The sequence below is a fragment of the Cryptotermes secundus genome, unplaced genomic scaffold, assembly GCF_002891405.2.
Source record: "Cryptotermes secundus unplaced genomic scaffold, Csec_1.0 scaffold97, whole genome shotgun sequence".
Classification (NCBI taxonomy): domain Eukaryota; kingdom Metazoa; phylum Arthropoda; class Insecta; order Blattodea; family Kalotermitidae; genus Cryptotermes; species Cryptotermes secundus.
In genome coordinates this window covers 1,793,007-1,806,054 of record NW_019720561.1, presented here as the reverse complement: position 1 = coordinate 1,806,054, position 13,048 = coordinate 1,793,007, and the positions used below count along the sequence as shown (strand labels likewise).

The following is a 13,048-nucleotide window of genomic DNA, read 5'->3' as shown; positions in this document are numbered from 1 at the left end:
GGTCTTCATTGGTGCATTGGGCCATGTTAACCAGTCAAGTGGTTCCTTACTGTGTTCTTATCCCTCCCATAGTGGCACATTAAATTCCCCTGGACATTTAAATTTGTCACTGCGGAGTTTAATTTTATAATTTTTACTCCTCCTTTAAAATGTGATATCACGTGTAATTAAAAAATTATGAAACAAAAAGCCTCTGAAAGACCAATTATCAGACTTCATGAATCTGTATTTTCATTTCTATAGCCATTACATTTTTAGTAAAATCCTGCACTTTTGGCTTTATTCTCAAAAAATCTGCCACTGTCGCCAGTGTTTTTAGTTGGGCTTGTGATCTGTTACTAAATTCCAACAACAAAAATTACATTTGTGACAGATTTACAGTACTTCATTAGTACACACACGACTAAACACTTTTATGATGCTGTGGTCTCCTCTCTCAAACTGCCAGTGCATCTGGTACTGTTATTCCGCTTGGACCTTCAAAATGGAATCTGCAACAAAATGCACAATTACAGCTTAGCACTGACTTTCATTACTGTATGATATGGCATAAACAAAAACTGGCTGGTCACAGGTTGGACAGTTATGATCTAATTCCCAGAAGAGACAGAATTCTTTCTCCAGCACCCTGACTAGACTGGCTCTGGGACCTATGCAGCCCCTTTTGCAATGAGTAACTAGTATTCTCTTGCCAGGGATAGAATGGTGAGAGCATGAAGCTAGTGACTCACATCCATCTAATACTAAGATTTAAAAAGCATGGAGCTTTACTTATATGCCCTCAATACGCTTCCATATTGTGGGGCTTAAGCATGGAGCCAACTTTACCTTTAACTACCAGGATATGCATATGACTTCTAGTAATAATTATAAATATGAATTTATCCTTAAGGAATACTAGTGAGACTCTTCTAGAATCATCCACAGTTTGTTCCTTTCAAACCCTAATAAATTATAGTAAGCTAAATATCTGTGGCCGGGCCACAGCTCAAGCGGTTAGTCGTTGGCTTCCCACTATGGTGGCCTGGGTTTGATCAAGTGGGATTTGTGGTGGACAAAGTGGCGCTGGGGCAGGTTTTCTCCGGGTACTTAGGTTTCCCCTGCCAATCTTCATTCCACCAATTGCTCCACAATCACCCTCACCTATCATCTGGGGCTGGTACAATAGGCCACATGTGGCCGCAGTACAAGGGACTTAGTCCCACCCCATTAGCAATAAAAAAGAAAAAAAAAAAGCTAAATATCTAGGAAGGATGATTTCCTGAACTATAAGAATATGGAGACAGCAAAAGGACATCAAGTTAATTTGAAGTGGTGGTTATGAAGAGTTCTATCTTCTGGGATATAATCTGTTGAAAGCCAACTGAGTTCTCTCTGAGATGTTGGTTGACTTTCAACGGACTACAGTGTTATATTCCAGAAGACGGAACTCTTCACAACCACCGCTGAGAGCACTTCAAATCTCATATGAAGTTAATTTGTTTCTCTTTGTTTTCCCCATAATTTCTTTCTTTTCTGTATTCATTATGTTTCTTTTGTCCTTTCTTTCATCCCCCTTTCCATATTATTTAGCATTTTTTCAGTCAAACTTTCTATGGTGAGTCTGTACATTTGTTGACGGAAAAAGACTGTGGTCTAGTGGTCAGAGTTCCTGGCTACTGATCCAGAGATTCCAGGTTCGACTGCTGGCGCTGCCAGATTTTTTGAGAAGTAGTGGGTCTGGTATGGGGTCCTCAACCTCATGAGGATAATTGAGGATTTATTTCAAGGAAATAGCAGCTCCGGTCTAGAAAACCGAGATTAATGGCCATGGGGATCCGTTGCGCTAACCACGAGATACCATCTATCTGCAAAAAGTTGGCACTAACTTCGCCGACAAACTGGTGGTCTCTCAGTCGGTATAGTTCACTTGCGGACTGCAGGCCATTGAGTTTGTTTTTGTTGATGAGTCACAGACAGCTTAGTTGTATTCCTCTCCAAAAAATCTGCAGGTGTTAACAAGGCTTCATCCTACATTACCAGTTCAAGATGAGTATTTGGGAAAATGAGAAGGTAAAAGGTAACGTCCTTGTGTTTAATTAACCACCACACCATGAAAACATATGAAGGAGCTCAGGTATAGCTCCATCATTCTTGACCTCAATGCATGATGGAGGTGAGTGGTCAGCTTCACACCCTGGCCGTTTTACACCTGGGGAAACACTCCCCAGTACCCTCTGAATAGGCTGGGAGAGTCCAAGAGTAGGTATGCTTGCTGTGACATAGAGAAAATCTCTTGCCCCTACAGCAAATAGAACTCTGGCAGTCCAGCCCATAGCCTGTTACACTGCCTGAACTATCCTGGCTCCCGCATCAAGATCAGAACAACAACTTTCTCTACTAAACCAGTTTTTTATTTCACTGCAATCACAGATTATAACACTAGTCACTTTTTCATAATGTACTAAAGTGTAATACTTGTCCCATTTGAAATAACATCATTTTTCAATGAAAAATTTTCATATATCACTGTATTTAAACAATTCTAGGACCATGTCCTTCACCATGGACAAAAGGATGTGGAGAGACATTTTGTGACAACTGTTAGTTTCTGTTTGATAAAAAATCTGTAGTGCAAGGGAGCTGGTCAGGTGTCTTTTTATTTGAATGTTCTGAAAGGTCTAACGGATGACAGAAGGAATATGAAAAACATGTTGCGCTTGGGTTTTGCACCATAACAACGCACTACTTCACTCTGCGGTCTCCATAAGGGGATAACAGTTCAAGCACTGCATTCCGCTGCTTCTACACTCATCAAATTTGGTCACTTCAGCACCTACTGACTTTTTCTGTCTTACAAACTGAAAGGTAGCAAAAGGGAAAGTGCAGTGCCAGAGACTGTCCAAAGTGTGACACAGGAACTGAACAATATCCCCAATAAAAGAGTACCATATGTTCTTCAACAATTGGCAAGACCAGTACAATCACTCTGTTCAGAAAGGAAGGAGCTACTCTGAAGGGGATAAATCTGAATATTACTGTCTTCTGAGAAATGATGCTGCGCAGATAAGTACATAAGTACTAATGCTTCAGAGGATATGTACTACCTCCATTTTCAAGGGAGAAAACTGAGCAGTATATCTGTCTAAAATGGTACCTATCTACCAACTATACAGCATCACACCCAAGGACAGTATCTTCCTAGTCACTGCTGCAAGGACCTCAAATATCATGGAATAAATCTGATCCACCTTGTAAAATTTATTACGTTTCATTCCATGCAGTATATCTGTATTGTTGACTTCTGATTAGCAATGGAACAATATTTTCAACTATTAATGAGATATGTAAAAGATGAAAGAACACTACTGTTCAGATCATGGTCTTCCATCTTATGATACCATGTAGTTTGAGACGGGTACCATGTTCTGGAGGAAACTGCTGTGTTCACCCTCACTTCTACCCTGTAAAGGCAGCAGAAGGTTCCTTTGAAATACTGCTAACCATCCAGCAGACTATACGCTGTCATAAGTAAAAAAACTCCACATTCTAAATTTTCACCACTGGGAAAACCTGAGAACTTCTACAATAAAGATCATATTAAAAAAAATATTTACTTCAAACAGAAGTATGTGCTGTATATCTTTCTACTCTTGTTTACATCTGCAATGAGGTGTGATTCTGAAAGTCAGTTCACGGATGCATAATTTTCCATTCTGCAATATGAAAAAAGGCAATAAAATGAGCTTACATACTGAAAGTTATAAGTTTCTGGTGTTTTCTCAAGGTTGAATTCTGCAACCGGTATCCCTCGCCGAGCCACCGTAGGAGCAAACATTGCAGCTGGGTACACTACAGATGATGTCCCAATTACAAGGCATATGTCACAACTCTCCAGTGCATCTTCTGTCAGCATTATAAAATATGTTATATTCTTGGAAGTCAGTATCTTATATTGAATGTTACAGTCTTTTATGATTCAGAACTTGACTCTTCTTCAACATCTGACCTCCAATATTCTTAATCCTTTGAAGGTCACAAAGCAGATAATGCACCTGTCATGATCTGACATTACTGGCTGTTTTATCAGACCAAAAATTGTCCATGAATTTTCTATAACATGGACTACATTAAATGTTGGCTGCATTTTAAACTACTAGACTAAAGTCTTCACCAAGAGACAGAATTCATTTTTCCCAAAACCAATGGAATATGCAGCCACTACTGTATATTCTATTACCTATTAATATTGCATACCCTGCAGAAGTGAGGGAAATCTCAATTTGTAACCGTTTCCTTTTTGCCATAACCTACAAGAAACAACATGCAGAGATGCAAACAGCTGTTATCTCTAAGGCCGTGCCATAGCCATGGTTAGTCACTGGCTTCCCACCACTGCGGTCTAGTCAAGTGGGATTTGTGATGGACAAAGTGGTGCTGGGGCAGGTTCCCCCCCCCCACCCCCCCCCCAAGTACTTCGGTTTCCCCTGCCAATCCTCATTCCATCAGATTCTCCATAAGCATAATCACAGTACTGGTACAATAGGGCATATGGAGGCCGATGTACCGAGGGGACCTAATATGGATTCCACCTCACACTATACAAACTCTAACTATTGTCATCTACTGCAATCTATTGTAAACAGTTGTAAGTATTGTAACTTTACTCTCTTATTGTAATCCGCCAATGTACAGTAACTGACTTGTCCTATATCATGTAACAATGATCTATAGAGATGAAATAAATAAATAAACAAACATGAATATGAAATTTAATATGCCATAAAAACCCACTGACCAAGTAAGGTAAAACTAAATAAAATGTAACAATTATTAACATCCTGTTCTTCACACAGAAATCATTAATAATCTGAATTGTGTGATGACCTAAGAAATTCAGGTACCAGAGAAACAAGCTGGGCTGATTACTATTACTACTTTGTCTTTTTCCCTCTAACATATATATGGCAAAGACTATACAGAGGGAGATGGATATTTATGTGTTTACTGAATACTGTATGATGCCGTATCAACTGCAGAGTTACACAACAGTGGATAAAAATGATAATCTGGTCATGAATGATGAATCAGAAAGGATGTGACCAGAACAGGCAGATTAAAACTAAGAAAAACCTGTCAGTATAGCTAGGATTTGAATTAGGTACATACCAAATGCAAATATGTTCCATTACTATTGACTTAACCCATCCAGTAACATTCATGTGATAAATATGATATGTGATCATTTATAACACCTTCCCAACCTAATTCAATGCTATATAATGTATGAATCAACGGATATAAACTCTCCTGTAGGATTTGGGCATCTGAGGAGAAATTTCCTCTCTCTATAATCATATATGTAAATGCACTGTATGTCAGACTTACCTAGAAAAGTTTATTTATTTTTAAAATATATCTGTTATGTTATAAAATTATATTTTCATGAAACTTAGTATAAACATAATGATACTTAAGACCCCATCACATTTGTAACATCTAATTTCCTGTCATCAATGTCAACATAGCAGCCAAGTGGATTTCTGAGATTGGAGCAAGATATTTTCCCTTTAATGCAGGATCCTATTATTATTATTGGAGGGGGTGGGTTTCCCCATGCACGGCGACCAGTTGTTGATCTATTGTACGTCCCCCTTTGATATTCTACCAGTCTCCATATCCTACCGGTACTGGTGTGTGCTATCAGCCCCGTTGAGCCAACGAGGTCGGCCCATGGTACCTTGATACTTCCCCCATCTACCAGAGGCATTAGAAACTACTTGGGCGGGAAATTGTTGCCTAATTTAGCTCAGAGGTCTCCTAGAGACATGAGGTTCTTCTACGTGCCGTAAATCTACGACAAGGGACACATGGCTTAAAGTCCCTCCTGGAGGACTTGTTCCCTGAATTTTTCCGCCCTTAAAAATTCCATGACCTATGCCGGGTTTGAACCCGCATACCTTGAGTCATGAGGTGGAAATGTTACCCCTAGACTACGGAGGCCGCTATGCAGGATCCAAAGTTTTGTGAACAACATTTTTCAGAATACAGAACATCACATCTGCCACATTAAGTTTATATTTAGCTTTCTGATAGCAGTATCCAATGAACTGTTGCACCCAGACATGTCAAATATTGTAGGGATATATATCATAAATGGTTTCACACATCAACGATTACAAAAATGACGACAGTAAGCAGCTCTGAGACTATATGTGGCTGGCATATTTAATATAATTAGAATCTTTATAGGTAGAAAATATTCACAAAAATACTAAATTTTTGTAACTATTAATTTACAGCCCCATGGTAATTGAAGCATTTAAAGAGAAACTGGCATATAATTTCTTCACAACTTATTATTGTTCAAGGTACCTGCTTCATTTAGCACTGCAGTGTCTAGGCTCTCTCCAAACCACACCACATGCGGTCTTAGCAAACTTCCACAGTGGCACTGTGGCAACTCAGACACAGGTATCCGGGCCGCTGTGGCCTGTGGATCTGGCGCTCTGTGTAAAATGAAAACTAGTTTCAACCGAGTGCATGCAACAGAGGTTATATCCTTCTGTCCATCTATTCACATCTCATAAACACTAGTAAATGGATTTTGAATAACTTTGGTATGTATGGAGGCTGACACTAAAGGAAAGCAGGCAAATTTGTTTCATCCTGGTCCATTATAATACCTACTTTCCATTACGCTAAAATCAAGCAGCACCGATTTTCTGAAAGATATACCATAAAAACTATATGCATGATAATATTATTCTTGTTAGGATTTTCATCATGTATTTGAAACATTTCTCTGATATGGTGAATATTTTGTTAAATACAAGAACAAGTATCTTCTTGCCCTGTGCAGTGGTAGTGCAATTAGCTTTGCAACAGATTTAAATCTACAATAAATGAACCTGAAGGACAATGAGGTGTCAAAAATTGCAAAGAACACATTTGGAAAACAAGTGTACTCTGCTGGAAGACCCCTAGTTTAATTCCCATACCCTTTCCCTGCCAAAGCAGGACATATTGGACTGTTCCTGTTGTCTGCCACCTCTCCACACTCCGTGCAGCGAGTCTTGAACAGAGAACCATGCAATTCTATGACATTCTGCGATCCAGCTCTTTGATGCAGACCATCAATATTCTGTGTAATCAAGGACAACTTTCTGCCATTAACTTCCAAATTCTTCTCAAATTCTGAGAGTGCCAAATGAGCCTAAAAAAGAGAAATATGATTTATGTATCACTTACATCCAAAATCTATAATATTAATTATGAAGGAAAATCTGCATCTCTTAAGTACAGAATGTTCAGAAGAAAAATTATGAGTTCAAATTAATTATATTAAAAGAAAACACTGAAGTAGAGGAACCAGAAGGTTCACCACTGCTAACATCACCAGTGAACAAAATTCGGAGATAATTCTATCTCCCATACTCTCAACCCATCTCCGTAACATCCATCATAATATTATCATTATATAAACAACAAACTCATGGGTATCTGGTAACCAAGCTTATGAATGTCTCAACCAAACAGCAAAAACTTCAAAGAAAGTTTACCATTTTTTATAGTTATTCAAAAACAAATTTGCAACATGCATGTGTTCAGTTGCCACACAGTAAGTGCCCTAGCCGCCATCTGCAGTGCTATCTGCTGCCCTATCTCACATACATGCCATTACATTAGAAGCTAGTTCAATTTGTGATGCATTACAGTGTATGTATCAAGAATCTTCCACCATAATTCTGCTATGTCACCAAGGAACACTCCCACACAAGAACCAATGAGAAGCTGTTTTGTTTTAGACTTTGTATTGGCTTTCTCATGCAACTAGCAGATTCATGTAACTGACACAACCCATTCCTCATACATTCCAGATAATGGGGAGTTCACTGTAATTCTTTGTTTTCCAAATGGCTGTACCATAAAACGAGGTTAGCGATAAGTGATGTATAAATTGGGAAGAAATGGCCCCTAATAACCAAAAGATGGTATCCTGAGAATCATCTGACACAATATACTGTACAGCTAACTTTCTAAACAACATACATATTTAGTCTACTTTCCTTCCTTAAAACGCAGTAGCATAGTTGGTTGAGGCACTATGCTACAAGCTGGAAGGTCATGGGTTCAAGTCCCAATGAGGTCATTGGATTTTTTTCAATTGACCTAATCCTTCCAGCCACATTATGGCCCTGGGGTCGACTCAGCCTGACAGAAATGAGTACCAGGAATATTCTTGGGGATAAAGGGTGGCCGGCGCGTAGGGCTGACCTTGCCGCCATCTATGAACCTACTGTCTAGAAAATGTGGAAACATCAACATCTCACAACCCTATGGGCCTCCATGGCCTGTTACAGGGATAGCTTTACTTGATGTTTCTACTTCCTTCCTTAGAAAGGGGAAAAAGCAGGATTATGAGTTCACCATGCCGTGTTACCATTTCAACTCTGAACCAGCTGACCTATTTTCATAAAATCTGGCATAGCCATTATGCCATTAGGGGTCACACAAATGCAGTATCTTATAACTTCCTACAGTTGGTAATAACATTATGACAGACACATAAACTTATGAGGTGGGAATGTTTTTAGCATCACTTATTTTGGGTCCCTGAATGATGTACAATAACAGATCTTTAAAAACTGCAGTCTTGGTAACATATTTGGGAACTGTAGAACAACAAAAATGGTGGCTGCATAATATGTATACTTAGTTTCTGATGTGACTGTGATAATTAATTAACTTCTGGAGCTAGTAAAACTAGGTATGAAATTTGGCACAGGCAGATATTGATAAAATGACTTGCAGTAACTGATTAATTCCCAAAATTCAATACGTGCACTCCAAGTCTGAAATGTTAAACTGAAGAGAAATCTTTTTTTAAATATTGGCTGTGCAAAATTCAATGCATAGTTTCTAAGGACAGTAAATAATTATCAACAATTTAAATAGATTTGCTGAAATATTTCAATACAATTATTTTTATATTTGGTCACATTTTGGGAAACTATGGTGGAAGGAATAAAATGTTGACAATATTCATAAAAAGTCTGGTGTTTCAATGAATTTGAAATAAATTGAATTGATTTGTCTTGCAACTGAAATATGATACACATTCATGCCGGAAATCTCACACTAGCTTATGAATTGCAATATACATCGAGAAAACTTAAAGAAAAAGGGAAGAGCTTATTCAGTTTATATCAAACCTTGTTGGGTTCTTTTGTGAGGACAAGTTCACGACGGTAATGGTAGAATTCCCACACCAGAGAGGGATCCCTTGCAAAGGCTCTAGGTGTGGCTAGATCCTGAGCTTGGTATGTACGCCAGAAACCACCAGATCCTCGAAATGTAGGAATACCAGACTCTGCTGACACTCCAGCTCCTGACAGCACGACGACATGCTTGGATTTGCTCAGTAGCTCACGAAATGCTGCCGTGTCAGAGCTTGGTTGAGATCTCACTGTCATGGCTGCAGTATGTCTCATGAGTGAAAACAGTGCAGTTTTATGCATCTAAGATCGTGTAACACATTAAATCTAGCTGCGCAAGAACAAGGAGAAAATATAAGTCACTTAAAAGGTCATACCAAAGTAGAGGCCCTCAAACTGTATGGTACATTCCTAATTATCCATGTGAATTATCCAGTTTTCAGCTTATCTGTACACTTATTGGAAGGTATGTAACCCTGCAGAATGTCTATTAATTTCACTCAGACTGTCTGCAAGCATGAAAAACTGGAGAACTGCTGGGCAGATTTTCATGAAATTTAATATTTTATAATTAAAAAAAAAACTGTCAAGCCATTGTAGTTTTTATTAATACTGGATAATTTTAAAACCACTTCATACAAAGACCTACAAGCATTTTTTTTGTAGGCCTCTCAAGCATAATTCCTTAAATAATTACATGCTAGGCGAACACTTCTGAATTTCTATATTCAAAAACTGATGTCAACCCGATCAGGCAAGAAAATAGGATTATCCATGCTTTCTTATTATTTGCACAGCTTTCCCCCTTCATTAGCATGGATAATCATACATTATAGTTCACCAAATCTCTTGAGGTATATAAAATATTTCAGTAGGTTTTAGTAAGAAATGCTTAATGAAGTCTTCAGTGTGATATTCTTACCAAGATAAATTCAAAACTGAGTAAGACAAATGATACTGCTCCACGTTTTTGTTTGTTTCATGCACATTATGTTCTTTCAGAATTTAGTCAGATTTGTTCACAAACAAGTCCTGTGCAGACAAATCTCTATGTATGAGCGCAAACAGGAAGGCCTGTACAGACCAAAAATCTTAGTCTGTGTAAACATGGGATATCTTGAAATTTCATCTGTGCAGACAAATCTAAACACATGAGGGACAATTGTTATGATTTTGTTTAGTTTTCTGCATTCTCCAATGATAACAGATTCAAATAACTTGGTACATCCATCTGGAAGTAATTATGCCAATTTTATATCATATCATATCTTTATTATATTCTAGTAGATCCAGTTACAGGTATAAAACCATTGGATATAGAACATGTCAAAACAGAAAAATGAGATATGCTCCAACAGCTGTTGAAACAAGTTAAAAATATAAAAATACATATAACAAAGTCAGCAAGATGCTGGCAAGGCAAATCACAACAAGATTCACAAGCAGAACAAAGTCCTATATCTAAATTAACAATGCTGTGCTAGGGATCAATTAATATGAATCATGTCAAACATAAAAATAATACAATATAAGACATATACTAGCCATAAATACATATTAAAACTTTCTCACAGGAATATATAAAGAATCAATACAAACAATGATAAAACAATATATAATTGCAGATTATAATGATAAAATTATTAAAATAAATAGAAATCATGTCCACTATATACACAAATCAAAGTATATGCTTGTCTACAGATTCAATTAAAGAACGGTTCAAATCAATTGTGTATGCTGTTTGTTAAGAATCAAGATCACCCCTTGAGTTCCATTCACAGTATTCATTTAGGGTATAGAATGAGCCAATAAGAAGAAACCTTTTTAAAACTTGTTTGAATTTAATAATATTATTTGACAAATTCCTAATGCTTCGTGGTAAATTATTGAATATCCTAATCCCTGCATAATATACACCCTTCTGCAGCTTAGCAGATTTATTAGTTGGAAAATGTAAATGTGTAACTTGTCTGGTGTTAATGCTATGTATGGTAGAATTAAATTTGTATATGTCAATGTTCTTGGCTACAAATATTAATACAAGAAATATATATTGCGAATATAAGGGCAGAATATTTAATTGCCTAAACAATGGACGACAGGAGTCCTTATTCCTTGCCTTCATAATAATTCTCACTATTCTTTTTTGTATTTTAAAAATCAAATTACTATGGGTCGAACTGCCCCACAATATAAACAAACTCTTGATTCTTCTACCAAATTTATGACAAAAATGGGCCATTTTATGCAGACACTGTTTATGCCATTCAGGATTTATTTTGAATTTCAATTTCTTCTGTGAACAAATTAATTCATCACTTCATCACGGCAGTTCATATACACAACCAAAATGGAACTGCAGAGACAAATCTGTGTAGTATGAAGATAAAAATTTGTGATGTCTGCATTGATAAATCTGAGTAAAAATATCAGCATGTATGGGCCCCTGTAGAAAACAAATTATTTTCTTTCTATGGTGTTCCAATCACCCAATTAAGATGTGCAGTTACGTTAGCTTCCTATCCTTTCAGAAGAGAATCAATCTGTGAAATACTGTAAAGTGGCTGTCAGGAAGGTAAAAGAGATAAGACACAAAACCCTAAACAATTAATTTGAGCTAGTGGTTTATGTTTTTTTCTTAACAGATTTATAGAGGAATAAACTTTAGAAGCCTACTGCACTACAATAACAATGTAATGAAGTCTTTACTAGGCTATTTTCAATACCTAATACAAAATATGGCAGCAAAATTACATGCCTACCATCCTTCCTGTATAAATATCACACCAGTGTAGTAATGAGTTAATGTCTTCCAACAATCTTCTTGGAGCAAGTCCTTCTTAAGAAACCTGGTCTCCCCACTAGCCAAGAAATATTTCACCCTTTATGAAACCTCAATATTCAATACCAGAATGTTTCTCCATTTACTTATTTATTAATTAACGATGCTTTCAAGATTACAAAAGTGGAATATTGGATTATTATATAATAGTGAACTGGAATTATGTGTAAAGACGGAGCCGTAGTCTAATTCCAGGTACTGTTCTGGCATTTGCCTGGAAAGGCTGGGGAAAACTATGAAAAATATTCCTCACGATAGCCAGCCTTCTGGCCGAAATTTGAACTGAAAACGCCCGAATCTAACAGTTCTATCCACTTTATCCTTCACTGGCGTAAGCCATATGGAGAACAAATCTGATATTTTTCACACCAAGCTATATCTAGTTCTCTGCAAATTTCTCTCGTCACATACCATACCCACCAATATACTTAACCTATTTCCGTATATGCATTATCACTGGGTAATTATACACAAACTCTGATCGGCGTTACCAACGTACAACGCCTCTCCGCAGCATAACTAGCACCTGGTTCCATGCCGTCCTTCATAAAGTTCATAAACACGGATTACCTACAGACGCTGGGACAATTCCAGTACTTAAAATCGGAATCATTATGCACGTGCTGCATGGCCTGCGGGAATGCGAGAGAACGTCATTGAACGCGTACAACGCTAATAGCGGTGTCTTTTCGTACTGGAAGCTAGTCGTTCTGGGCCCTGGGTCTTCTGGGTCGCGATGGTAAACTCTCAGGTGCTATACATGTTTTTGTACCCAAGAACCATCCACTATCCATAAAAACCACACAAAACTGTCCCACGTGAAGAGCAGCAGCAATTTAAACCTAAATATAATCAGCTTGTAAGGTCGAAGCATTTTGCAGAATAAATATTTATGACATCACATCATCAGTCTACAAACATGACAAGAAGTCGCACTCCAAGACTGTCCCTGTGAATTACAGGATATCATTGTCTACGTATTCAGCAAGGCTATGTTCTCCCACCA

General features: G+C 37.6%; 1 protein-coding gene across 8 annotated transcripts; it reads right to left on the bottom strand.

Annotated features, from left to right (window-relative positions):
• Positions 1–205: 205 nt before the first annotated feature.
• Positions 206–12,692, bottom strand: LOC111868006 (NAD-dependent protein deacylase sirtuin-5, mitochondrial). Of its 8 annotated transcripts, none has more exons than XM_023858370.2 (6): positions 11,963–12,692; positions 9,195–9,528; positions 6,981–7,195; positions 6,355–6,488; positions 3,735–3,885; positions 206–491 (listed from the first exon to the last, which is right to left on the bottom strand). In XM_023858370.2, exons 2-6 carry the CDS (start codon positions 9,498–9,500, stop codon positions 437–439), a joined length of 861 nt encoding a protein of 286 aa, XP_023714138.1. In that variant the 5' UTR covers positions 9,501–9,528; positions 11,963–12,692; the 3' UTR covers positions 206–436. The 8 variants fall into 8 exon arrangements, with proteins under 8 accessions (XP_023714138.1, XP_023714118.1, XP_023714152.1 ...); XM_023858350.2 differs by having other exon boundaries at positions 12,454–12,692; XM_023858384.2 differs by having other exon boundaries at positions 3,731–3,885; positions 12,463–12,692.
• Between the last annotated feature and the right edge of the window lie 356 nt (positions 12,693–13,048).

Bases quoted from the DNA above. Each gene is read 5' to 3' on its own strand.
- LOC111868006 (XM_023858370.2), bottom strand. From the start codon at position 9,500: ATGCATAAAACTGCACTGTTTTCACTCATGAGACATACTGCAGCCATG. The intron at 7,196-9,194 runs GTTTGATATAAA...TCTCTTTTTTAG, and splicing joins TCACAAAAGAACCCAACAAG to GCTCATTTGGCACTCTCAGA. The intron at 492-3,734 runs GTATGTAAGCTC...ATTTTGTTGCAG, and splicing joins CCAGAAACTTATAACTTTCA to ATTCCATTTTGAAGGTCCAA.